Source organism: Ciconia boyciana, chromosome 17 (assembly GCF_034638445.1).
Source record: "Ciconia boyciana chromosome 17, ASM3463844v1, whole genome shotgun sequence".
Classification (NCBI taxonomy): domain Eukaryota; kingdom Metazoa; phylum Chordata; class Aves; order Ciconiiformes; family Ciconiidae; genus Ciconia; species Ciconia boyciana.
Window position 1 is genome coordinate 5231314 of NC_132950.1, and position 22222 is coordinate 5253535.

General features: G+C 47.9%; 3 protein-coding genes across 9 annotated transcripts; 1 reads left to right on the plus strand and 2 right to left on the minus strand.

Moving 5' to 3' along the window:
* Positions 1-872: 872 nt before the first annotated feature.
* On the minus strand, positions 873-3167 carry ALKBH4 (alkB homolog 4, lysine demethylase). The gene is made up of 3 exons (XM_072882009.1): positions 3035-3167; positions 1950-2147; positions 873-1514 (listed from the first exon to the last, which is right to left on the minus strand). The coding sequence occupies exons 1-3, from the start codon at positions 3134-3136 to the stop codon at positions 873-875; spliced, it is 942 nt and encodes a 313-aa protein (XP_072738110.1). The 5' UTR covers positions 3137-3167.
* Positions 3091-19944, plus strand: LRWD1 (leucine rich repeats and WD repeat domain containing 1). 7 transcript variants are annotated; one of them, XM_072881992.1, is made up of 17 exons: positions 3095-3232; positions 4393-4632; positions 5363-5509; positions 7653-7887; positions 8901-9020; positions 10528-10680; positions 11429-11569; positions 12247-12588; positions 13213-13339; positions 13586-13695; positions 14172-14379; positions 15933-16005; positions 16107-16247; positions 16951-17048; positions 17632-17793; positions 18579-18703; positions 19609-19944. In XM_072881992.1, the coding sequence occupies exons 3-17, from the start codon at positions 5430-5432 to the stop codon at positions 19747-19749; spliced, it is 2256 nt and encodes a 751-aa protein (XP_072738093.1). In that variant the 5' UTR covers positions 3095-3232; positions 4393-4632; positions 5363-5429; the 3' UTR covers positions 19750-19944. The 7 variants fall into 7 exon arrangements, with proteins under 7 accessions (XP_072738090.1, XP_072738093.1, XP_072738094.1 ...); XM_072881993.1 differs by lacking the exon at positions 3095-3232 and adding an exon at positions 3472-3825; XM_072881995.1 differs by lacking the exon at positions 3095-3232 and adding an exon at positions 3849-3993.
* POLR2J (RNA polymerase II subunit J) lies at positions 19895-21928 on the minus strand. The gene is made up of 4 exons (XM_072882011.1): positions 21804-21928; positions 21550-21639; positions 21099-21273; positions 19895-20405 (listed from the first exon to the last, which is right to left on the minus strand). Exons 1-4 carry the CDS (start codon positions 21854-21856, stop codon positions 20370-20372), a joined length of 354 nt encoding a protein of 117 aa, XP_072738112.1. The 5' UTR covers positions 21857-21928; the 3' UTR covers positions 19895-20369.
* Between the last annotated feature and the right edge of the window lie 294 nt (positions 21929-22222).

Sequence of the window (22222 nt, forward strand, 5' to 3'; positions counted from 1 at the left end):
CAAGAAAAAAAATGATAGCCGCCAGTGTTGCAGTCTGTTGCCCAGCTTATTCCCAAAAATCAGACTCTTGCTAGTGAGAGTTGACAGCGGGGTTCAGAGATGACAAATGATCAGAAAATAACACAGTCTGTGCAAGTCTTTGCTCTGAACTCAGCCCAAGCTGTCTCTGCAGAAGAGTGGGCATCGGCCCTCCGCAAATGCTGCTCTTTGGTCCCAGAAGATATAGGTCACACACAGTATTTATGATTAATCCTCACTGTTAGAGCATGAATCTTCAGCAAAGGATAATTATTTTAATTAGTTCTCAGTGTGTTGTACTATCTGTGGAGAGACGCTTGCTTACCCCCCTCCCCTGGAGAGCTCATCTCTAAAGGACCTATCTGAAGCAGGTGAGAAGATAGTTGTGTCCCTAGGGCACGGTGCAACGCTAAAAGCAGTATGACGGAACCAAGCATGGGCCAGGAAAGGTTAAAATCTGCTGCAGGGCTTGGGCTGAATCTGTGCCCAGGGCTGTTCGATACTCAGCTCAGTTTAATGATTCTAAGTTTCTTTCTTGGTTTAATTCAAGTATTTAAGAACTGGCTATTTGCTTTTTGCATTTTGTTACAATACAGCTAATGAATACAACAGCTCATTTCTGACTTTCGCCTAAAAGTTCCCATTGCCCAGGAGAATCTTCAAAGAAACAAGCAGCCCACCCCTTCCTTGCACTCTCTTATTTCTGTTTGTTAAATTTCCATTTGATTGAGCTTATCTCTGTACACACCTGGTTCCTTACGCACACTTCAGAAATAAACCAAGTTGTACAAATTCCGTACTTTATTTTTCAAATTTCCTAAAAAAAAAATGCAATTCTGGCTTCCTCTTGCTGATCACACTGGTCTTCCTTGAAATGAAAGAGCTATTTCTAGCAGTTCTTTACCCAGTTCTTCATGCCTTCCTCCGGCACTGAACTCTGCAGACAGCTCCCTGAACGTGACACAGATTCGGCGATGCTCTATATGCTTGCGGTAAATGGCGTGTTTCCACTTGTACCGTGCGTCACCATACAGCACCACCAGAGACCTTTGGGGTAAGTGAATGGCAACAGTCACCTCTTTACTTGGGACAAGCCTTGGGGATAAAATGCAGTTGGTTCCCTCTTTGCCTGAATTTTTGCACGCTGACGTCTGCGTAAAAGATCCAGGGGGACTTAATTGCCCGTTTTCTTTACTGAAAGTGGGAAATAATTCGATACTGTCCTCTGAATCACAAGACATGGATAGCACGGTTTTTGAGAGCAAGTTTAAGCTAACCAGACGCTCTCCCCAAAGCCACCAGTCATCAAAATGTGGGTCGATGGCAGAACCTCTTTCTGGCATGTAGTCCAGATTACATTGTTCAACAGGTAAGAAACCGCCTAGTACAGAGCAGGCCTTCATTTGTGCCACAATCTTTTTACTAAAACTTGGCAAACCAGTAAAGCTGCCAGCTTTCAGCCTTTGTTTCTTGAAGTTCACTTTGGGTCCGTAGTCCTGTTGGAAAAGAAGAGGGTGAAAAAGCTAGTGTTAAGGAAAAATCTAGAACAAGTCTTTTTGGAGAGGCTGTGATCCCTACAGGGCTCACGGTCAAGACTTTAGAGTTCTCGTCCAGTGACCTGGTCACCAGGTTGCAAAAGGACTTGGTGAAGCTCACCCATTTCTCACCTGTAAAGTAAAAACAAACCACCCACTTCTCTCACTTGGAGACTGTGTGAACTTCAGTGCCTGAACACGCACCATCAAGTACGATTCGTTAACAACTACCATATATTTTTGCAAGAAGTTGACTGTAATTACAAGTAATTCTTGCAATTGATTTCAGGAAAAGCTTCCAAAGGAAAACATTTAATGAAACATGTACGTGTTCTGTGTTTCAGCTGAAAGCAGCTTTCCTTTCTCCTAGAAGAAAACGTGCTTCTAAAGTCAAACCTGTTTCTTTCGGCCAGACTGTGATGGTTTCCAGTCATCTCGATCCATCAGTTCAACTATCTCCGATTCTTCATCTTCGCTAATGAACTCCTCTGTCAGAAACACCCCTGGAAATGGAAATGCCCAGCCAGCAAATTCCGAGTGCTCATTTCCTCTAGCTAGGCCTGTTGCTGGACAGTAAGTGAAATTATCTTCTCCCTGTGGAAATAACAATGGAGAAGAGAAAAGCAGTGGGGGGGAAACTTATCAAGATAAGGTGTTTCCACGGTTTACCCCTGCAGCCTTGGTGCTGCAGCGTGAAAACTGTCCGTACAGGATTCTTGTAGACATGAGAAATTTTACAGCTGCTTTTGGGGAACAACTCTTCCCTGCTTTTTTTTACAGCTCCAGCATTACTGTGCTGCTTGCTTGAAGCCGCTTTTCTTTCCTAGTAATGTCTTTATCCTGCAAAGACAGGGAAGAAGAGATGATCCTCAGTGCCAAATGTATAAGGAGATTAATGGTCGGTATTCCTCGGGCCGGCTGTAGAGATATGGGTTGTCATATCAATAAATGTTGAATGAGGAAAGTTGATAAAAATCACCGAGGCCAGAAGGCTAAGCTGTAGCGAGCCGGTCTTTTCTTAACGTATGAAACTCGGGTAAGGCTGTCTCGGCTGCGGAGGGTGCTGCGTGCACCCCTCACGTTATGCAGGCGAAGTCCTAGGGGCTCTTTTCACAAACACCCCCCGGCAGCGCGCTCGGGAGGGGAGCCCGGCCCGGGGGGGGGGGCTCTGCTCTGTCCCCGGCCCGGGGGGGCTCTGCTCTGTCCCCGGCCCGGGGGGGCTCTGCTCTGTCCCCGGCCCGGGCTCCCGCTCGGGGCCCAGCAGCCCCCGGGGGCCGGGGCCCTCTCCCGCCATGGGGGGGGTCCCCGCACCCCTCCCAAACCCCTGGGCTCTGAGCCGGCCCTGCCCTTCCCCACCCCGCCCGCGGCCCCTCCCGCCAGGCCCGCCCTGAGGGGCCACGGCAGGCGCCCCCCACACCCCCGCCTCCTCCCGCCGGCCCCGCCCCGCCGCCGGCCCCGCCCCGCCGCCCCCTCCCCGGTACCTGCGGGGGCGGAGCGGCCTGCGCGGGCCCCTCGCAGAGCAAGCAGGAGCGGATCCCCTTGCAGCCGCAGCCCGGCCCTTCGCCGCCGCCCGCCGCCTCCATCCCCGCCGGCTGCGCTGAGGCTGCGGCCCCCCTCCTTCCTCCCCGTCTCCTCTTCCTCCTCCCCTCTCCCGCCGCCGCGGCCCGGCCCGCTTCCAGGTGAGCGGAGCGGGGGGGAGGCGCGGGGGGGGCCGGGGCCGAGGCGGAGGCGGCGGCGGCGGGGCATACGGCTCGGCGCAGGCCGGTCGGGCGGGCGAGCGGGGGTGGGGGGGGGGGAACACGGACTTGCTATCCCAGCAGCCCCCGCGGCGCCGAGCAGCGGTGCGGGGCCCGGCCGCGCCGCGGGGGCTGCTGGGAGTTGTAGTTCCGCCGCCCAGCGCACACCCCCGTGGGGGCGCCTCAGGCCGCGGCCGGCGCCGGCCCTCACCGCGGCCTCCGGGCTCGGGGCAGCCGGCGCCGCGCGGGGGCGGCGTGAGGCCGCGGCCCAGAGCCGCACCTGGCCGCCTCGGCGCGAAGCCAGCGCCGCCCTCCCTGCCCGCGGGCGGTGCCGCGGCCTGCGCCCAACAGCCGGTGCCCCCGCGGCCCGGGCACGGCCCTGGGGCTGCCGCGGTCTGAGGGGCCGCCGGGGCCGCCTCGCACCCGAGGGGTCATCGCTGGGTGGGCTGACAGGCCCGGGCCGTCGTTGTCGTCCCCAGCATGGCGGCGATAGCGCCGCGGGCAGCGCCAGGCGCGCCCGGGTCTCCTCGGCTTAGGTGAGGCGCCGGTCCAGCTGGTGTGGGGTAGTTAAAACTAAAGTCATTTTGATCTCCGCTGGGTTGGTCTGGCCTGACTCGACACCCTGCTGTAGGACTGCCGACCCCCAGAGGTGCTGCTGTGGGGCTGGAGGAGGGTCGGTGGCTGCTTCTGGCGGCGGATCCCAGGTAGGCTGGGTTACGGGGTTCCTCAGGCCCGGGGTAAGTGAGCGTGCCTTCTGCAGCGTCACCCAGGGTGTTGTGGTGATGGGGCTGTGTTATGTCCTGGTCTTCCCTGCAGCTCCCGTGGTGTCACGGGCGACACAGCTGTGTCTGAGGTGTCGGTGTGGTCAAAAAGAGGGCGATGGGAACATCCACAGTCGTTGGTGTCAAATTTTTCTTGTAGATACCAGAGCTTGGGGAGGCTCATTAGGTTCTGCAGGTAGGGGCCTGATCCTGTGGTTTGGCTTTCAGTGACAGCTCTGTCGCTCAAAGGATCAAATCCTGAACAGCTGCTGTTCAAACTGTTTCTCAGGCTCAGTGCTGGTATAAAACCTTCCATACATGAAGGATTGTCCTTACTTACAGGTGTTAACAAAGCAATGCCCCGTTGCTCATCAAACCCGATGGTTCAGGTGCTGTAGGCGTGTCATGGTGCTGAAGTCAAGCCTAAGGACAGCTTAGTGCCTCGCGTGTTCCTTGCGATTTACTGGAGTGGCGTTTAGGCAGCGGTGAGACTAACACAAAAAGACAGTAGCGAGCCTGGCCTTGGAGCTCTTTTCTCTTTTATTTCCCTCTGTTGGAATGGAATCTGTGTCAGAAAGAGCGGTAAGCCACGAACCAGTAATTTCACAAAGTTACTTTGGCCCTGTCAGTGTTATTATTCTAAATATCAGTGTATGCGTGTGTGTGCATGTACCATCCTATCCACAACGATGCATGAAAATATCTGTTAATTACCAATAATGCTGCTGATAATTACAGAATGCTGCTGATTTTTTTTCCTTGGTGAGGAAATGATGTTATTGACTGGTGCGTGTTTACGTTTCTGGTAATTAATTCAGTTTTCCAAAATCTTAGGGAATTTAGAAGTTGTCAGCTAAGAGTCTATCCATCTGGTCAGGCCAGTGAGCGCACTGTGTCATTTCCTTGGGAGGAAGACATTCATGACAGGTGTATTTATTCTGACTGTTGCTGGTTATTTGAAAGCGTGTCGGAGTTCTTGGGGCAGAGCCCTGTTGCTCAGGAGAGGTACAAACAGGTAACTGCGAGACTGTCCTAGTCCCGAGTGCCGTCACCCTGTGGACAGCTTTCATCTACAGCAAGTCTGTCGCTTTAATAGCCAAGGGAGGTATCGCTGTTGTTTTGGAGATGAGTTAGGTCAGCGTGTTGGGAGTGTGTGCCCAGCGTAATAACAATCTCTGGTATTTTCATTTCAACCATGTAAAAAAGGCGACTTCAAACACAGCAGCAAAATCAGTAGCTAACCTCGTAACTTTTTTTCCCCCTTTTGGAGTCAGTTGAAAAGACTTCCTCTTATTCCTGTTTGTTTTACCAGGAAAGTTACGAGAAGAGATCCTACAGCTGACTGATTAGTGATTCCAGCAGAGGGGTGGAGATTAAAAATGTCAAAAATTACTACAGAACTTCTTTTGGAAAGAGCGGTTCCAAGATCTACGAGGCTCCGAAAGATCGAGACGCTGAAGTAAGTGCAGGCAGGCCCATGGAAAATTCCAGCTGAATTCAGCCTGGGCGATCCTTTTTTTGTCTTTCTTCCCCTAAGCATTTTTACTGAAAAAAGAGAGATGGTTACAAAGCACGGAACAGGAGATGGCATTCTCGATGCAGGATCAGTGAGCGCTAGTGGAACATTCACTAGATAGGTTATCAGCAGTTGCCACCTCTTTTCACTATTCATATTTTATATATGCTGCCACCTTCTTTCTGTAAAACTGCTTAAGGCTGGATCCTGATTTCCTAACCCTAGGGTATAACCCTACCCCCAAAACACTTCTGTCTTTGCTAGCAGTTGCTTAATGTGAATAAGAGAATCTCTTCTGGCCTGGATTTTAGAGGGTTTAAAAAATATTTTTGGCATTATTTCTCCTCCCTTTTCCTTTCCCTCCATCACTTTCCATCTCCTCTAAATCCAATTATCTTAGCACCTCAGACATTGCAGAGAGGGAGAAAAAACTCTGACACACTTAGAAACCACTAAAAGCAGTTCTGTTGCTCAAGTCCTTAACAGAGGTCATTGAAAATACATGTCTTTCCAAATGTTTAATACAGTGGAATTTGGCTATTCCAGAGCTGGTCAACCCAAGTGACTCAGCTAGCCAATTTCTGGCTGGTACCTTTGTTGTTTTTGTTGCTGATGTAAGAGTTTTGGGTTTCATATGTACTCTTTAAAGTTATTTCTTTTAGTTTGTCTTGTGCTAAAGTAATTGTTTTTAGAGAGAAACTCGAGTTTATCTGAAGAGTATAGGCTGCAGTAATCTGGGTAACAAAGTGATGCTGAGATGTTTGAAGTAGTGAATTTCTAGAGTGTGGCTTTTTCTATGCAGCTTCATACCACGATTTTGAAGGGTTATATTTCAGAAAGTCCATTTGGGGAACACCATGTTGCGTTTCTCCCCAAAATGACACAGTAGTCACACTCAGCTTTGCAGCCAGCTGAATTCTGTTCAACCTTTCTTACATGCTTTGACTGGCTGGTTAGGCTTCTGAGATGACAAGTGAAGGAGAAGTGGTCTTGCTTCCTAATTTTATTTACCTTATTTATATTTAGAAGGCCTTTTTCTACTAATCATTAGAGATGGAGATTCTGTTTGTTAAAAGAACTCAGGCTTGTGTCCTCAAGAGATATTGGCTGTCAGGACTAGAAGCTCCCTTTGGAGCTCAACTAAATGATCTAATCAAATCTAAGTGACCCTTCTTATAATATGCAGTTTTCACTTTCTTACAGAGAAGGGGTTTTTTTTTCCCCTCACGAATATTGTACCACTTCCTCTTTCAGGACAGAATGCTTCTGTTTTGGTGACAGCCTTGGGATTTTGTTAGGTAGATTTCCGTATTTGCCATTGGAAGTTTTTGCAGCAAAATTCACTGTAAAAGAAATGGGAAAAATTGCTTTTTTGTGAAGTTAGTTCTTTGAAAACAGCCAAATGATTTGGGGACCTACTTTGCACTTGGCCTGAACTTAATTTCTAAAGCAGAGAAGACAAGTTTTGAGCCAGATCAGCGAACTGATCCAATTTGCCACATTGTTGTGTCAGCATGAAGTGAGGAGGAGGACAGGACTAGCCTTTTGGAATCGCCGAAGTCTTGTATTGCTTACACCAGTTGTGAGATGGTGATTTCTGAAAAATGAGGGAAGTAATGAATCTACTGCATTCTATGGACAGGGTGGACTGATGGTGTAGTGAACAAGTGTCTTGTATTGCCACAGCTTGTTTTGGTGAATTTATGTTGCAAAGGAATAAAGTACCAAAATTCTTAGAGATGTAGTAATTTTTTCTACAAACAAGAACTTTTCCTGTGATTCACTGCTCGCAGCCAGCTCTGTTGCCCATAGGAGGTTTATCTGGATTGCAGGTTAATTGTACTGCAAATGCTTTGGTAGACTTGAGTCTCTGATGGCGTCTGCTAGCTCAGGCACAGTGTCCTTTCCATGTATATGTGCTTGCAGTCCAGAATGCTGCAGACAAGAAAAAGCAGGTTTGGTCAGATTTACCCAGTGAGTTGTGCTAGACTGAGAGGTGCCACCAGGTGGGACCTTGTATCCTGTGAAAGTCAGCACTTGTTTTTCCAATGAACTGCGGATAGTTTATGTTCTCTTTTGTTTTCAGCCTGTCCAAGCTGCAGCTGAAGACTGGAGACTTAGACCCGCGTTTGTTTTCCCGTTTGAGGCATCTGCAGAAACTAGATCTCTCTGATAATTTACTGGACAAATTTCCCAACAGTCTAACCCTCCCTGATCTGCGTGTCCTAAACTGCAACAACAATAAACTGGAAGATGTAACTGCTCTGAAACAGTTCCCTCTGCTCGAGGAGCTAACCTACGAGAACAATGTGTACTTGACAGTGAGTTACCTCCCATCCTTACAAGCTAAGCATTAAATAGAGGGGGAAACAAACAGCAGTTATGCCTAGTTCTTACATACAGTTCTTAGGCAGCAAGTGCTAGGGCATCTGAGAAAGCAGCCGGTCTTCTTGCGCCCCTTCACCAGTTTGTGCCACTAATTCCCAATCTGCAGAAGTGACTTGCCCAAAACCACTCAGATATTAAAATCTGGGTATCTTGAACTCCCGATTCTCCAGGCCAGAGTCCCATCTTAGGTAGCTTATCAGGCAGGATATCTTATGCTCATGCTTGTGTAAAATGCAGTAATGACTGTAGAAATGTCCTTCTTATATGTTATTTTAGTGCCCCTTGTGCTCTGGAAGAGCAGACTTGGCCCTCTGATGAGGGATTAAACTTGGTGATTAGTCTAGTTCAGGTTTTCTGACTTCTCCCAAGACGCTCTGCTGACTGTACAGTTTAAGCATCTGAAACTGTAATTTTACTTGTGCTTTAAACAGGCATCAGCCACCATCGCTGTCCCCAGATGCTTATTTGCTGTTGCATGCTGGCAGAAGTGTATGCGTGGCTGTATGGTAAACTGGATTGGGGAACTGGTCTGACCTAAAACGCACCCGACCCAAAGAAGCCCTGCTGGTATTCGTTTACTGTAGGCAGGGCAGGCCTTCCTCTGTATTAGATGCTCACTCAGAGTTAAAGGATGTGAACAGAATGTCCTGCATTGCACTCAGGCCGGAGCAGATGATCCTGGTTACACCGCCACCACCTTGTGTTGGATGTTAGTACTGCGTAAGTGTGAGGCAGGTCTTTTGTCTGCAGTTTAAGATCCCAACTCATAGGAGACCGTTAATTTACAACTAAAGGGTGATATTCAAGTCGGAAATCCTGAGAAGATTTTATGAAATGGCTTTTCCTGATCAAATATGTTCTTCTCATCCTTGGCTGTAGTTTAATAAAGGACTAAAGCAAGTACCACGTGTACAGTTTTTGTAACTCTGATGTCTTCTCTTTCTAGCTCAACGATGACTATAAAGTAATGTTTCTTTTGCAAAATCTTCGGCTACTCAATGGCAAGGATATAACCAAACTGGCTAATCATGTGAGGCGTGTCAATAGTCGTAAGCTCACCAGCAAGGTAAGATGTGGGATATTTTCTTAATCTCTAAACACCTGAGAAGTAACTAAACACTGTGCTCAGTTTAATGATAGAGTTGCAAACAAGCATCAAATGGTTAACAATAATTCTGGTATGATCTGAGCACTGCCTGCAGTATGGGCCGCCTAGTAAATGTCTTACTGCTGCTGTCTCTGGTCACTGCTTGCATTTGCTCTACCTGTTCTGTGTAGCCAACTTCTGCCTTCAGTTTAAATCACAGGAGCAGGGCCAACAAGGTCTGTGTCTGACCCTCTGGTTTTTCAGGTCACTCCGGTCATCATTTAAAAATGGGAAAAGCCTGGTGCTGAATAACAGCTGCATACACCTCCCCATCTAATTTACGTTACCGTCCTAGCCCCAGGAATGGGGAGCACAAAACCAGGCTCAGGATAATCTTGCTTTTTCCAGCATACACCAGGAACAAGGATTTGTTCTTTCTTCTTTAGCTGTGCATGTTTGGAACTGTATTTTCACTCATATACATACACAGTTTAGCTCCTGACAGATTGTCCCCACAAAGCATATTGTGATCTTGAGCAAAATTATTGTTCTATTATGAAAAAAGGTTTTTTTGTGCAGTACTGCTCTTACCATTTGTATTCTAGTTAGATGATCTTATTAATTCCTTCTGTGTAGCAGTGGTGGAGAGAGATCAGATACTGAAGGCTGGGATGGCTGATTGTGCTAAGTGTTATCTGTGTAATACCTTGTACCTCAAAGGCTCTTGGTGAGGGCTGCTCAGCCTCTTATCCTCCAGGCAACTGGGCATGGTCGGCTGTTTAATGAGACACCAAATGCTCCCCCGTGCTGTTCATTTTGTGCTGGTATCTGTGCCCCAGATACCTTTCCCTGATGGTATTGCTTTGTACCTGGCTGCCCAGTTCTTACTGCTTTACATTTAGACATAAATGTAAAACGTCTGTTGGGTCCAAACGCTTATGGATGTGTTACTACCCGCCAGAAACTCTCAGATGGGAAACTGTGCTGGTAGGTGAGCATCTGCATGATTGTGCCCATAGTTCAGAAGCCTTTTGGAGTCAAGGTATCTTTATAAATTGGGATGACGTGCACCAGTCCTGCTCACGCACGCACGTGAACTACAAGAAAACCCAGACATCCCCATTATCCCGTGCCTGTTATAACAAATTAGGGACCTGTCAGGTACTCCCTGTTAGTAGGGCACAGTGTAAGACTCCTTAAGACCATTTGCTACGGATCCAGAGGCATGAAATCAGGCATTGGTCCGGGTCCATGTTGACGGTGTCTGCTTAGCCACACTCACATAAGCTTGGTTCAGAGGAATTGGGTTTCTTGCTAGCTGAAGTCGTGGTTTGAACACGGATAAAATAAATGGAAGCAGTACCATCATGTAGCTAGCAGAGCATCAGGGTTGGCAACTTCTTAAATGCTTTCACAAGTACTCTTGTGCTTTTCTGCTCTGGTTTTCTGTAGTATTCTGTTGAATAAACTCAGTCTTTCTGCCTAGGTTACTGCTCACTGGGAAAAATTCTTCCGTGACCAACTTCCTGAGAAATATACAGCTGAGCAAGTGCAGTCCATCAAGAAAAAGTTCCTGAAGTCAGTACAAACCAATGTAGTATATGGACCCAGCTCACTGAGTGAATTCACCCGCTGGCGGGTAGGTTACATGTCACTTCCCCTTCTGTCCTTCAGGCAAGGACTCTGCAGCCTGATTCTGAACGGATTTGATTAAAATGCTCTATGGATTTGGGTTCAGGGTATCAGGGCTCTTGTGGACAGGTGGTATCACTGTTTCTGGTTTTCTTCACTGCTTTGTTAAGCAGTTACAGAAGCACTAGGACTAAATGTGCACCAAGTTGCAATGACTGTCATTAAACATTGTTTTTTAATTCATAAGCAATAATGATACTTGTACTAATTAACAAGACTGCAGTATCCTTAGTACTTAATTATTTGCAAATAACTCTAATGGCAACCTTTAGTCTTGGTGGAAGCTGTATGAAAGGAGAAAAGATAATGGCACAAATGTATTTTACTCCCAGTGGGGAAAGATACTGTTTAGTTTGTAACATATGTTTTAATTGCATGTGCATACATTCTATCTCTCCTTTGTCTTGTTTCTTTGCTGTGCTGTTGTTTTTGCAAATGGGTACGCTGGATGCCCATGACAAAGTGAAGCTCTTGGGTCACGTAATGTCAGCAGAGGACTGAGCCTGCCAGGCTGTCAGCTGGGGACTCCTCCATTACTTGTGAAATTCACATAGAATAGTGGAAGCAGATATTAAAAACTCAGCAAAGCAGTTCTTGTCATTACACATCAGAGTTTGACTGCTGTTGCTTTTTGGGTTTTGGTTTATTTTTTTGTTTTGTTTTGTTTTTTACAAATCCACATATTTGCTTCTAAGGTGAAAATGATTGCAGAAGAGTTTCTGGCATACTCACTGGGTTTGGAGTTAAACACAGATCCTGAACCAGAGGAAAAGATGGATGAGAATGAGGAAGAAAGTACAGAAAGCCCCAGGGAAGCTGCAGAGGACGTGGGTCAGGTAGGTGGTTTTTCCAGTTACATTAACAATGTCCTTTTTATTTCTTACGAATTCAGTAGCACTTGTTTACAGTAGCCCAGTTCGGTAGCACAGTAGCAGTTTACATTTATGACCCTTCGGTAACCGCAGGGGCAGTCTCAGGCTCCAGCCTGTATTCAACAGCTGAGGCTTGTTCTTTATGGCCATATTGAAGCTTTCCCAGACATGTGAAGGTTGAGTTGCTCTCCAAGAGGAGAGAGCTTCCATTCTCATAGGAGACCCAAAAGATTTCATGAGTATAGCCCTACTGACTCCACCTCTCCTTTGAGGAAGGGATATTTTTAATGAGAGAACTGGGCTGATGCATGGCCAGACGGTGATGGTGCTTGCCTTCTTTGAAATGGCTGCAGCCTGAACCCCCTCGGTCCATGGGCCATATTTGTTTTTCCACATCATATGTCAATCAATCACAAGTAACTGGGACAAGGGAAGGGAGGTGAAAATGAGGCTGGCTGTTTGATTTTCATTAGCTTCTGCCTCTAGGAACTCTGCAGCTCTGGGCTGTCTGATTCTTGGAACACAGTCTGTAACCGTGGGAGGGTACTTACATTTGAATAATTAATATCTGACTTCCAAATCATCTGCGCATCTCAGGAAAGCTAGAAACCTTCTGCAGAAATTGACAACATGCCTTATAGGTCACGGTAACACCCAGCAAGAGGAAAAGAAATCATTCAAAACCAGGCTCTGGAAACAAGAGGTCCAAGTCCCAGGCAAACACCGAGGAGGAGGCTGTAGTTAATCCCAGAAAGTCCAGTCATGTGCAGGATGACCCAGCTCCTGATAAACCAAGAACATCGAACCAGCCAGCCAAAGAGGCAACCCCTGAGCAGGGAGCTGAAGGGACACATAAGAATGGAGAGCAGTTTCCCAAGGGGCAAAGCAACAGAAGATCCAGCCAGCTGACAGGGGAACAGAAAAGCCAGGAGCAGGACAACGGAGTTGTTAGCTTGGTCCCAGTGAAGAACTCCAAGGGCAAGGTATGTTCATCAGCCCCCTTGGGACTGGCTTTCAGCCTCTTGGTTTAGTGGGAGGAGCCTCATTCAGATTTCATCAGAGCTCTACACAGCTTGGAGCTCATAATTGGCCAGATATATTGTGAGTTACAGTTTTTGTTTCGGTTTTTTTTTTGTTGTTTTAAATCTCTCAGAGGCGTCAGGGAAGGCCCCCCCTGGAGACAGTGAATCCCCTGCAGGGGATGGATGGACCAGCGCTCTGAGATGGTGCACTGAAAGCCTGTTCTTAGAAATGGGACTGGCATGACTTGCTCTCAGGTCGAACTGATGGCTGCATGGGGAAAGGTGTTTCCCCCTCAGCTCAGACCAGTGGGGACCTAAAAGATTTTTCACATTTCTCTGCGGCAGGAAATGGGGTTCGCTGCTGGGGTCTGCTGGGCACATCTTCTCTAAACAGTTGCCTGCTGGTTTAGGAGTCTTGAGCATTGGTGGCACCTCAGTCTCTCCTGTTCTCTGTAGTGCAGAAAGGCTGAAAAATACTTCAGTTTAACTCAGATTGCTGTGTTCAGTAGAGGGTTCTGTCAAGGCAATCACAGGCAAACCGCTGTCAGGGGAATGAATTTTCTAAATGTGGATGGTTTATTGTAGGAGGATGTCAGTGCAGAGCCATTGCATTTTCTTCAGTGTCACAGTAAAGGCAACAGCCGCGAGGATTTTAAAACGCAGCTCTGGTCCTGTGTCTTCGAGCCATTGCTAGACTGTGGAGCCAGGAAAGGTGAGCTCTTAAAGAGGTTTGCAGGATTCCCAGAACCACCCGGCTCTGGAATCCCAGCGGACTCCATGCGTTAGACCCCTGCTCTTTCAAGCTGTAGTCTCCGTTGTCAGGAAGAGACTTGCTTACATACTTCTTCTTTGACTTTGAAAACAGGAGACTGGGAGAGCACCAGGCAGTGATAAGCTGCAGTCTTCATGTGTTATCCGGGAACCTGGGAACTTCTCACCTATTCTTTTCATCTTTCAGATCCCATTGTGAGCTCCTCCAGAACTGTGGCAACATGTGGAGGGGAATCCGTCTGTCTGATTGATTGTGAGACGGGGACGGTGCTGAAAAAATATAAGGTGGCTACAGAGGTAGGTTGCAAGTGGGAAGAGTAAGCATTGAACGGAAATACCATAATCTGTTATAATTACATGCACGTATACATAAAATATATTACAAAGGGTTCTGAAAAGGTTTCAAGCTTTAGCATGGACAGGTCTTAAAAAGATGAAGATAGATAGTAAACATTTCTTGCTTATCCTTTTAGCCTGGTTTGGTTTTATTTTTTTACTAGTTTAAAAGATTAGTCGGGCTCTCTCCTCCTCACACAGGCATACGTATGTGTATCCAGGCTGCTACAACTGCTTGACAGCATAGAGGAATAAAGAATCCTGGTTTGATAGTTTGTGTTCTTCTGAGGGTTGTTTTGAGATTCGATGCTCCAGCTTGAATAGTCATGTCATTTCACCTGAATAGCTCTCGTGATAGTTGTCTTATCTCTGAGCTAACAGCCATCCTGCTGGCTGTTCTCTTTCACGCTATTCTTGGTTTCTTTCTATCATCCTAGGAGTTTTTCAGTGTTGCATGGACAACCCTCACAATGGTAATCAGCGACAGTCGGAAAAAATCTCATAATATCTTGGCGGCTGCTGGGAGGAGAGGGATCGTCAAACTGATTCATGTGGCGGCTGACTTCTGCTATGGAGAGATAAAGGCCCATAAAAAGCCCATTGCTACCGTCTGCTTCAGCCCAACTCGAGAAACTCACCTGTTCAGTAAGTCTCTGGTTCAGAATCTCTTTAGCTTTAGTACTTAATGTAGAAAAGGCTGGGCTTCCTTAACAAGGGGAATTGTCACCACGGCAAGCAGGTGCAGGTAGAGACCACACACGCATACAAAAAGCATGGAGAGACATTATGGAGAGAGTACTGTTAGTAATCTACAGAAGGTACAAATTGTTTCAGTGACAGAGCCTGACGCTAGCTGAGGTGCAGCAGCTCCTGTCTCTCTCTCGGTAGCTCTCAGGGTGGCTGTCACACAGGCATTAGCCACAAACAAGCCCAGTAGTGGATCTGTTCCGCAGGGGTGAGTAAGAAGAATGATAGCCAGAGCAGCCTGCTGGGGGCCAGGCAGTGAGCGGTCAGCTGGCAGGGCTCTCATCAAGCATGGCAACAGGGGCAATGCAGCGTATAATGGGCTGTTGGGTTTCATTTTTTCCAACTAGCAAAACTGTGCGCTTAGCTGCTTTTGAATAAATGAAATTTTTTTGAGTTCTCTGCCTCGTCAGAAATTTTTATTCAGGTCCTGATGTAGAAGAGAGCTTTGCCACAGTAGGGCCCCCAGAGGCTGAGGCTTACGGACTGGTAGAAATGAACCGTCATATTACAAATTGCAGCTGCATTGTCAGGCCTGTAAATTAAGCTGCTACAGAGCCATTCAGACCACACCTGCACCCCACAGCACATTGTTTCTCTTGCCTACAATTACCCACATCCTGGAGTGGTTAGAGTGCTACATGAACCATTAAAAGTGGAATTTTTTTAAAACACGGGTATTGGTAGTGGATACTTTTCAAGAAGAAGCTCAAGAGTGCAAAGAGCAGAAGCCTTGAGGGATAAGTAGGTTGATAGCACATCCATATAATGGTGTGGGCAGCAAGGCTCGTTATATTGCATAGAAAAATTTACAGTAATAAAGTGAGAGCCTTTGTATGCCTGTTTGGGGACTGGACGCTAAACCGTTTACTCTGAGTTTGAGGGATGCCATCTGCTTAGGATCCAGATTACTCCGAGTAATCTATTAGGATTGTTTCTGCTGTCAGTATATCAGCTTGGTGACAAAGACATTAAGTGTCTTTCACACTTTACGTCAGTGCCTAACTTTCCCAATGGGAGCTGCTGTGGATGTGAACACAGTAAGAAGCCGTGGATACGTGGAATAAAGTGGCATCTGCCTGAGAGCAGAGGTTGGAGCTCGTATTTTAGATGCCACTAGAACCCATGACCAGCAACATGAGCTCAAAGGGGCACTAATTAACGACCTTTTGAAGCCACTACTTAGTAATGGACACCAGGAAACAAACTTTCTTTTATCTGCTCCTCTCAGAGCACAGGATAAGAATGCAAATTACTGACCGTGCATGTTTGACAATGTCTGTGAAGTGGTGTTGAGCCAGGAGCCTCAGTGACTGCTGTTGTGCTTTAATGAGCTCTCTGATGCCACAGGCTTAGAGTGTTACAGCCTGTGACATGGGTAGAATTGCCAGCTAGCACAAGAAGAGCCAGATGAGCAGTGGTGTCACTACCTGCTTCTCTTCTGTGTCCCACAGCTGCATCTTATGACAAGCGAATTGCACTCTGGGATATTGGGATTCCAGACTGTGACTACAATTTCAAAGCAAGGTAAAGGTTCAAAAACCAGATGTGGCCAGTCCAGGAGCCTGTAACTATCACTTCACAGCACCACTTAACTGTTTGGTGGGTTTGTTGGTTTTTTTTTTTAGCCAGCTGCTGGTGCTGGAAGCGCTCTCCATTCCCTTACGGATTGCCCTGGTCCCCACCTGCCCAGATCAGTACCTGCTGGCTGGCTGTGAAGGCGGCTGCTTTGCCTGGAATATAAAACTGGATAAGGAACAAAAAAGCAGGTGACAACCAAAAGCCGGGGGCATGCCTTCGTTTTTCCTAACAAGAAGAGGTAGTCCTAGCAAAGGCTTTATTTCTAACCAAAGGAGGTCTGAGCAAGAAAAGCAGCATGTCCTACCAAACTTCAAACATGCTCCCCACCCCATAATGGCAAGAAAAAAATACTAGCACAATGCTAAAGGAGCGTTCAAAGCTAGCAGCCCTGAGCTTGTATTGGTGCTCCAGTCTACAAGTGTTGCAGGCTGCTTTGAAGGAGGGCTGACATGAGTGTAATCCAATACTCTAAAACTTAAGGGCGTATCGTCTTGAAGTAGTGTAAGGGAGTGTAAATTCTTGGATCGAGTTCCAGTCTCACAGCAAGGCCTACCCTGCTCCTGGTACGTGAGGTTACCCAGGAAACTGGCACTCTGTGGGAGCACAGAAAAAAATTGCAGGAAAGAAGGAAGTGAATTCATGCCCTGCTGACATATATGAATCCTGATCCCTACAAAAACAGATGAAGTAAAACAGCAGTCTCTTAAGCAAATGGGCTTCTGCTATATTAATAAACCCAAGTGGCTGAAAGCGTAAGTTCAAATGGGAATTCATCCGAGTTCGGCAAGAGACTCGCTAACACATGAATTTCCTTCTGGGTTCTGTACCCGCGTGTCCTCCCACTGCTGCCCATTCAGGACTTGACTCATTTCACCCTTCCCCCTACTCTAGGCCTTTTGAAGCCACATTCCAGTTTCCTGATGAGGATGGAGGCATGACAACATCTCACAGGGTTGATGGTTTGGCTTTTCTGAATGATGATGTTGTTGGTGAGTATGAACACAATAGCCCAATCCAGAAAAAGTCAGGCACTTCAGCCTGTGGCAGGCTGAAGCCAGCATGATGAGCAGAGGGACTGAATGGGGTGTGACTACCTCTTCTTTAGATTTTTGGGGGCTATGCAGAATGGAGTTGTCTCCCAGAGTCACTTACCTTGCCCTAAAATGTGGGCTAGAGGTGCAAACCCATCTCTGAGCAGGACTAGACATCAGGTGGTCCCATCCCTGAGAGCATGCTTGGCCAAGCCCCTTTCTGCTCGAGGGCTGGTGGCAGCAGTTTGTTTTTTTGCAGGGGAACTGGGGGTTCCCACATCTAGGAGAGTGCTTAAAGCATGGGCTGGGTCTTTCTGAATAGCTTATGCTTGTTCTACAGTTCAGGAACGTAAGCATGGGACTGAAAAGTCCTCTGCAGCCTCCAATTATCCTGAAAGGAGGTGGAAACAGTTGCTGCTGGTATCGGGTCCCGCATCTTCAAAGCCACCCTCTGGCTGGACCACCTTCACCAGAGGCCAGCCTTTGTCCTGAGGCATTTCACTTAGCAACTGACACAGCCTCTCCCACCTTTCTTCCCTAGTTTCCAAGAGCTCTAAACCAGGGTGCATATACTTATGGAGCTGGAGTCGGTCTTTTGACGCAAAGGGGAAAGGACACCAGCGAACGGTATCTGCGGTTATTCTAGCTGAGCTTGAGTGGTCCACGACAGACCTGTCCTACCTGACGCTCAGCACCTGCCCAGGTAGGCAGCACCCTTCCTCGGGGCAAGCAGCAAGGCCGTACCAGTCACTGTAGCAGATGGCCGCACGGGTCAAGATTGACTCTGAGCAGTTGTGCGTGCCTCCCCTTTCACCCGTCGGAGGAGCCCGTAGTTAGAGGCAGAGGCCTGGATTTCAGTCCCCATCAGAGAGAGTGTGTCTGGTCTCCCGTCCGCAAGCAACAAGAGCCTGCAGCTCCCTGCACTGCAGCTCCAGTGCAGGGCAGCAACAGCCCAGCACCAGCTGTATATAAATAATACATAAATGCAGCTATACTGTCTGCCATACGACAGGGGAACAGCTCAGGCTTACAGCGTTACGCCGACTGTATGGTGCCAACGTGGTCTTCCTTGTACAAGTCTTCAAAGCAGGGCTTGGCCCTGTAGCTTTTCGAGAGGCATGTTAATGCTTACTGCATCTGAAGTAAGGGGCAGGAATGCCACACACGGGGCAGCTGGCTTTTAAGACTAAAAAGGAATAAACAAAGCTGATCGATTGCCACTTTCCAAAATGAAAAAGTCCGAAAAAGTCAGAAGAAATGCCAGAACATTTATCACTAGCTTTTCTTACTAGAGTAAAGTAGCTGATTTATCTTTACATTAATTGAGTTTTTTTCAGAGTGAGGTAGATTAATGTGTTTGTGCTAGAATTTTGCTGAAATGCGACATCCTTGCCTGGGATCCTTCAGCACTGTCTTCAGCTCTGCTGGATAGAGGTGTGGACTCTCAGTTCCACACTCATTTTCCAGCTGCTTCTTTTGGTCTTACAGCAAAAGACTACGTGTTCTGCGGTGATGAGAAGGGAAGCGTGTGGATGTACAACCTCTCAAACTACACCACAGCGTGGAGCTCTGCAAAGGGAAAACGCTCAGACAAGAGGATCCCTCCCACACAGGTAAGTCTCATGTACCCTTTGGGGCTGAGCTGGGCCTCCCTCCCTCCTCGGTGCACCCATCCCGAGTCTCCCGAGCAGATTTACACCAGGACATGCCTAGTGTTTTCTAATCCTAACACTTACAAGCAATTAAAAGCAGTCTCGAGCGCGTGACCAAGGCCATCTTTCAAATCTCACACAAACACAACTGTGACAAGAATTAGGAGCTGTAAAGCACGTGTCTCTGTTCCTGCGTTCTGCAGCTTGGCAACTTTTCCTAGCAGAAGGACCCTCGCTAAAAAATTCATGGTTAAACTGGAAAGCCTGAGATACAAGCACGCAGACACCATTTCCCTGAGGGGGCCAAGGGGAGGGAAGCCGGAGCGGCTGCTCCCTGGCAGAACGGCATGCAGGAAAGGGCTCGCTGCTTCCGTATGCTCACAACCCCCTTTTGTTGCTTGGCCTACAGAGACAGTCCTCCTTCGGGCAATTACTGTTGCCTTGCACGGTGAAGGCTCTGAAAGGACAATCCCACACGCACTCAAAGGCTCTCACTCCAGAGCCCAGTCTTGAGCTACCATTATATATGGGTACGAGGTGACCTAGTGTTCCATCAGCTTTTTGGAAGTGCATTGCCCAAGTCAACAGTCAGTTCCTCCAGGAGCGAGGGGCAGCTGCTTTCACTTTCTCCTTTCTGATCAAGTCCCTCTGCATTAAACCCTGCTCCTTTAGGAGCAGCATCATAAAGCTGCAGCACCTCCCTCAGAAAGGGGAAGAGCCTTTTATTCAGCTTCCCCCCGGTCAGCAGGGAAGCAGATTCCACAGACACCCAATCGTCAAACCAGGCCTTGCAGTAATTAATAACTTCCCACTTTCAGAGACAATACCACCGTTCCCTTCCTACCCAAACTCTGTTCTCCTCGTAGATTCTCACATGGCCAGAGCTTCGAGCGAACGGGGAGCAGCTGACTGAAGTCCTAATAAACAATGTGGTATCAGACCCTACTTTTACTTACCTTGTTGTTCTAACTAGTGTGAACATAACAGCAATTTGGAAGAAGTCATAGTTCCTTGTAACAGAGTTTCATTCCCGTGCTTTGAAATAGTGCAGTATTAGTGACTGTTACCCATGTAACCATGAAGTTTTCTAGACCAGCTATTACGTGCAAGAGAAAAAAAAAAAAAAGGTAAGAATTTGTTAAGTTCATCAAGTCATTGTAAACATCCGGTTTCTTTTACTGTAAGTTTTCACAATTTGTGCATTTGTTTTATAGAAATGACACTTAATAAAACAAAACACCGGTTCAGTTGGCAGTGCCTAGCCTTCTTGAAAAGGAAAAGCAGAGAGTTCATCTACCGCTGTCACTCCACAGCTTCTCATTCTGGAATTACACTCACAATAAACTCGCCAACAGCCCAGCACAAATACTTGCCTTAAAGCTCCAATTAGAAAAGTAGAAATCATTTTAATGACTTATCTATCAAATCAAACAAGACATACATCCTCCTGGCAAAGTGCCTGTCTGGTACAAAAAAAAACCCTCAAAAGATCACTGGTGCTGTCACAAATTAAACGTAAGTGGGACGAGGAGGAAAATATTTGCCATGAGCGGAGGTTTAAATATAGCATTCAACTACCAGACACACCATTCTGCCCCAAGTGCAGTCCGCTCTAAATGGGGTGATTTTACTCAATTCCTTCTTGTTTGTCTTTGATGGCAACCTGTAAAACACAAAGAAAAACATACGCTAAGACAAGAACTGTTACTGAGCTGGAGGAGGTTACTTTAAACAACCATACCAGTCTTCTATGAGACACAAGAACCACTGCAAACCATCAGTGAAAATCTCTACACCATCCAGAAAAATAATACTTAAATTAAAAGCAAAACATATTTACAGCAGTGGCACACTGTTACCTTCTACCAGCACATCAAAGAACACTTCACAGTGTCCTATTCGTAGTGCCCCCGGTTTTGTCTGAATAACCTTTCAGGCAGATGTAAATCTCAGAAATTGGGGGCTAAATAAATATGAGCAGAATCAATGAGAAGTGGTCAAAAAAAATACTGCCCCAGAGTTGTAGCAGGAGAAGTAAAAAAAACCAAAACCAAACAACACTTTGAAGAATAGAAAATTGTTTTCTACACTAATAAGACTGTGAGAAAACCAGTGCTAACGCCAGCCATCCAGGGAATTGCAGAGCACCCACTGAACCCTTGTGGGGCGTGCAGATAACCCTTGAGAGCAGCCAGGCTCCACCATGCCTTGACAGGAGCCGAGTGACGCGATGCTGCATGGCTTTGATGAATCTATCGACCTAAAACAGCAGCTCTAAGATACACCACCCTTCCCTTTGTTTACCTTTTAATTGCAAGATGCTCAAATACTTTAAAAAAAAAAGAAACAAGCGTACCCTGAACCTCTCCTCCAGGAGGGAGAGCTCACTGATCAGATCTGTGATGGCATTGGTGAAAGCTTCCTGGGGGCTGTAATCGGGGGTGGTTTGGACGCGGATGATAATTTTGTGTTCCAGTGGGTGCGGGACCTTGTAGCCCGCAAATAACACCTGGGGGTCTTTCAGTAACTGCCTGGAATGGAAAAGCAGCAGTGAACAACCACGCAGCACAAATACAACTACTTTTTATATTAGAAAAAGAATAATTAAAAAGCCATGTTTCTGATAGGCTTGGCTAACATACTTTCACTGGGCATTACCAATGTGTGTGTGGAGGCTCTTCCCTCATTTTCAAAGGCAGAGTTGCTCTGCCTGACCTGACAACAGCTAGCACAACTTTCTCAGGACAAAAAAAAAAAAAAAAAGCCCCCAAATCCCCCCTAAATTTACTCTCCCCCCCCCCACTCACGACTTGATGATGTTCCCCAGCGTGTGGTCCTCCTTGTTGATGGTGAACAGGCAGGCGTTGGGCACCTTCGTGTCCTTGTTGATGGTGATCCTGTGTGGAAACGGGCCGTTACCGCAGCGCCTCGATACAGCCCGGGAGGTCGCGGGGGGCTGGGGAGGCCCGCTCCCCGTACGGGGAGCCCGGGCCTCCCCCAGCCCCCGCGGCCCGACCAGGGTCTGAGCCCCGACCCAGGGCCGCCCCCCGCCGCCGCTCACTTCTTCTCGCCCTCGAAGAGGAGGAAGGACTCGAAGGCCGGAGGCGCGTTCATCCCGCCGCCGCCGCCGGCCCCGCCGTTGCCACGGCGCCCGCCGCGTCACTTCCGCCCTCTCCCGGCCACGACAGCGCCCCCAGGCGGGCGGGAGGGCTCGGCGCAGGCTCGCTCCGCCCCCCCGGGTGACGTCACCGCCGGTGACACCAGAAAGGGCACCAGCGGTGATGTCATCGGTGATGCCATGAGGAGCACCAGCACCAGCGGGGTCCCCAGCAGAACCACCAGTGACGCGGCCACCAGAAGTGGCGCCAGCAGGGCCGACAGCGATGTCACCAGTGCCACCACGAGCAGCGATGGCACCAGTTACACCGTGTGCCACCACTGGTGGGATCGGCAGCAAAACCATGGGTGGGTCCACCACCA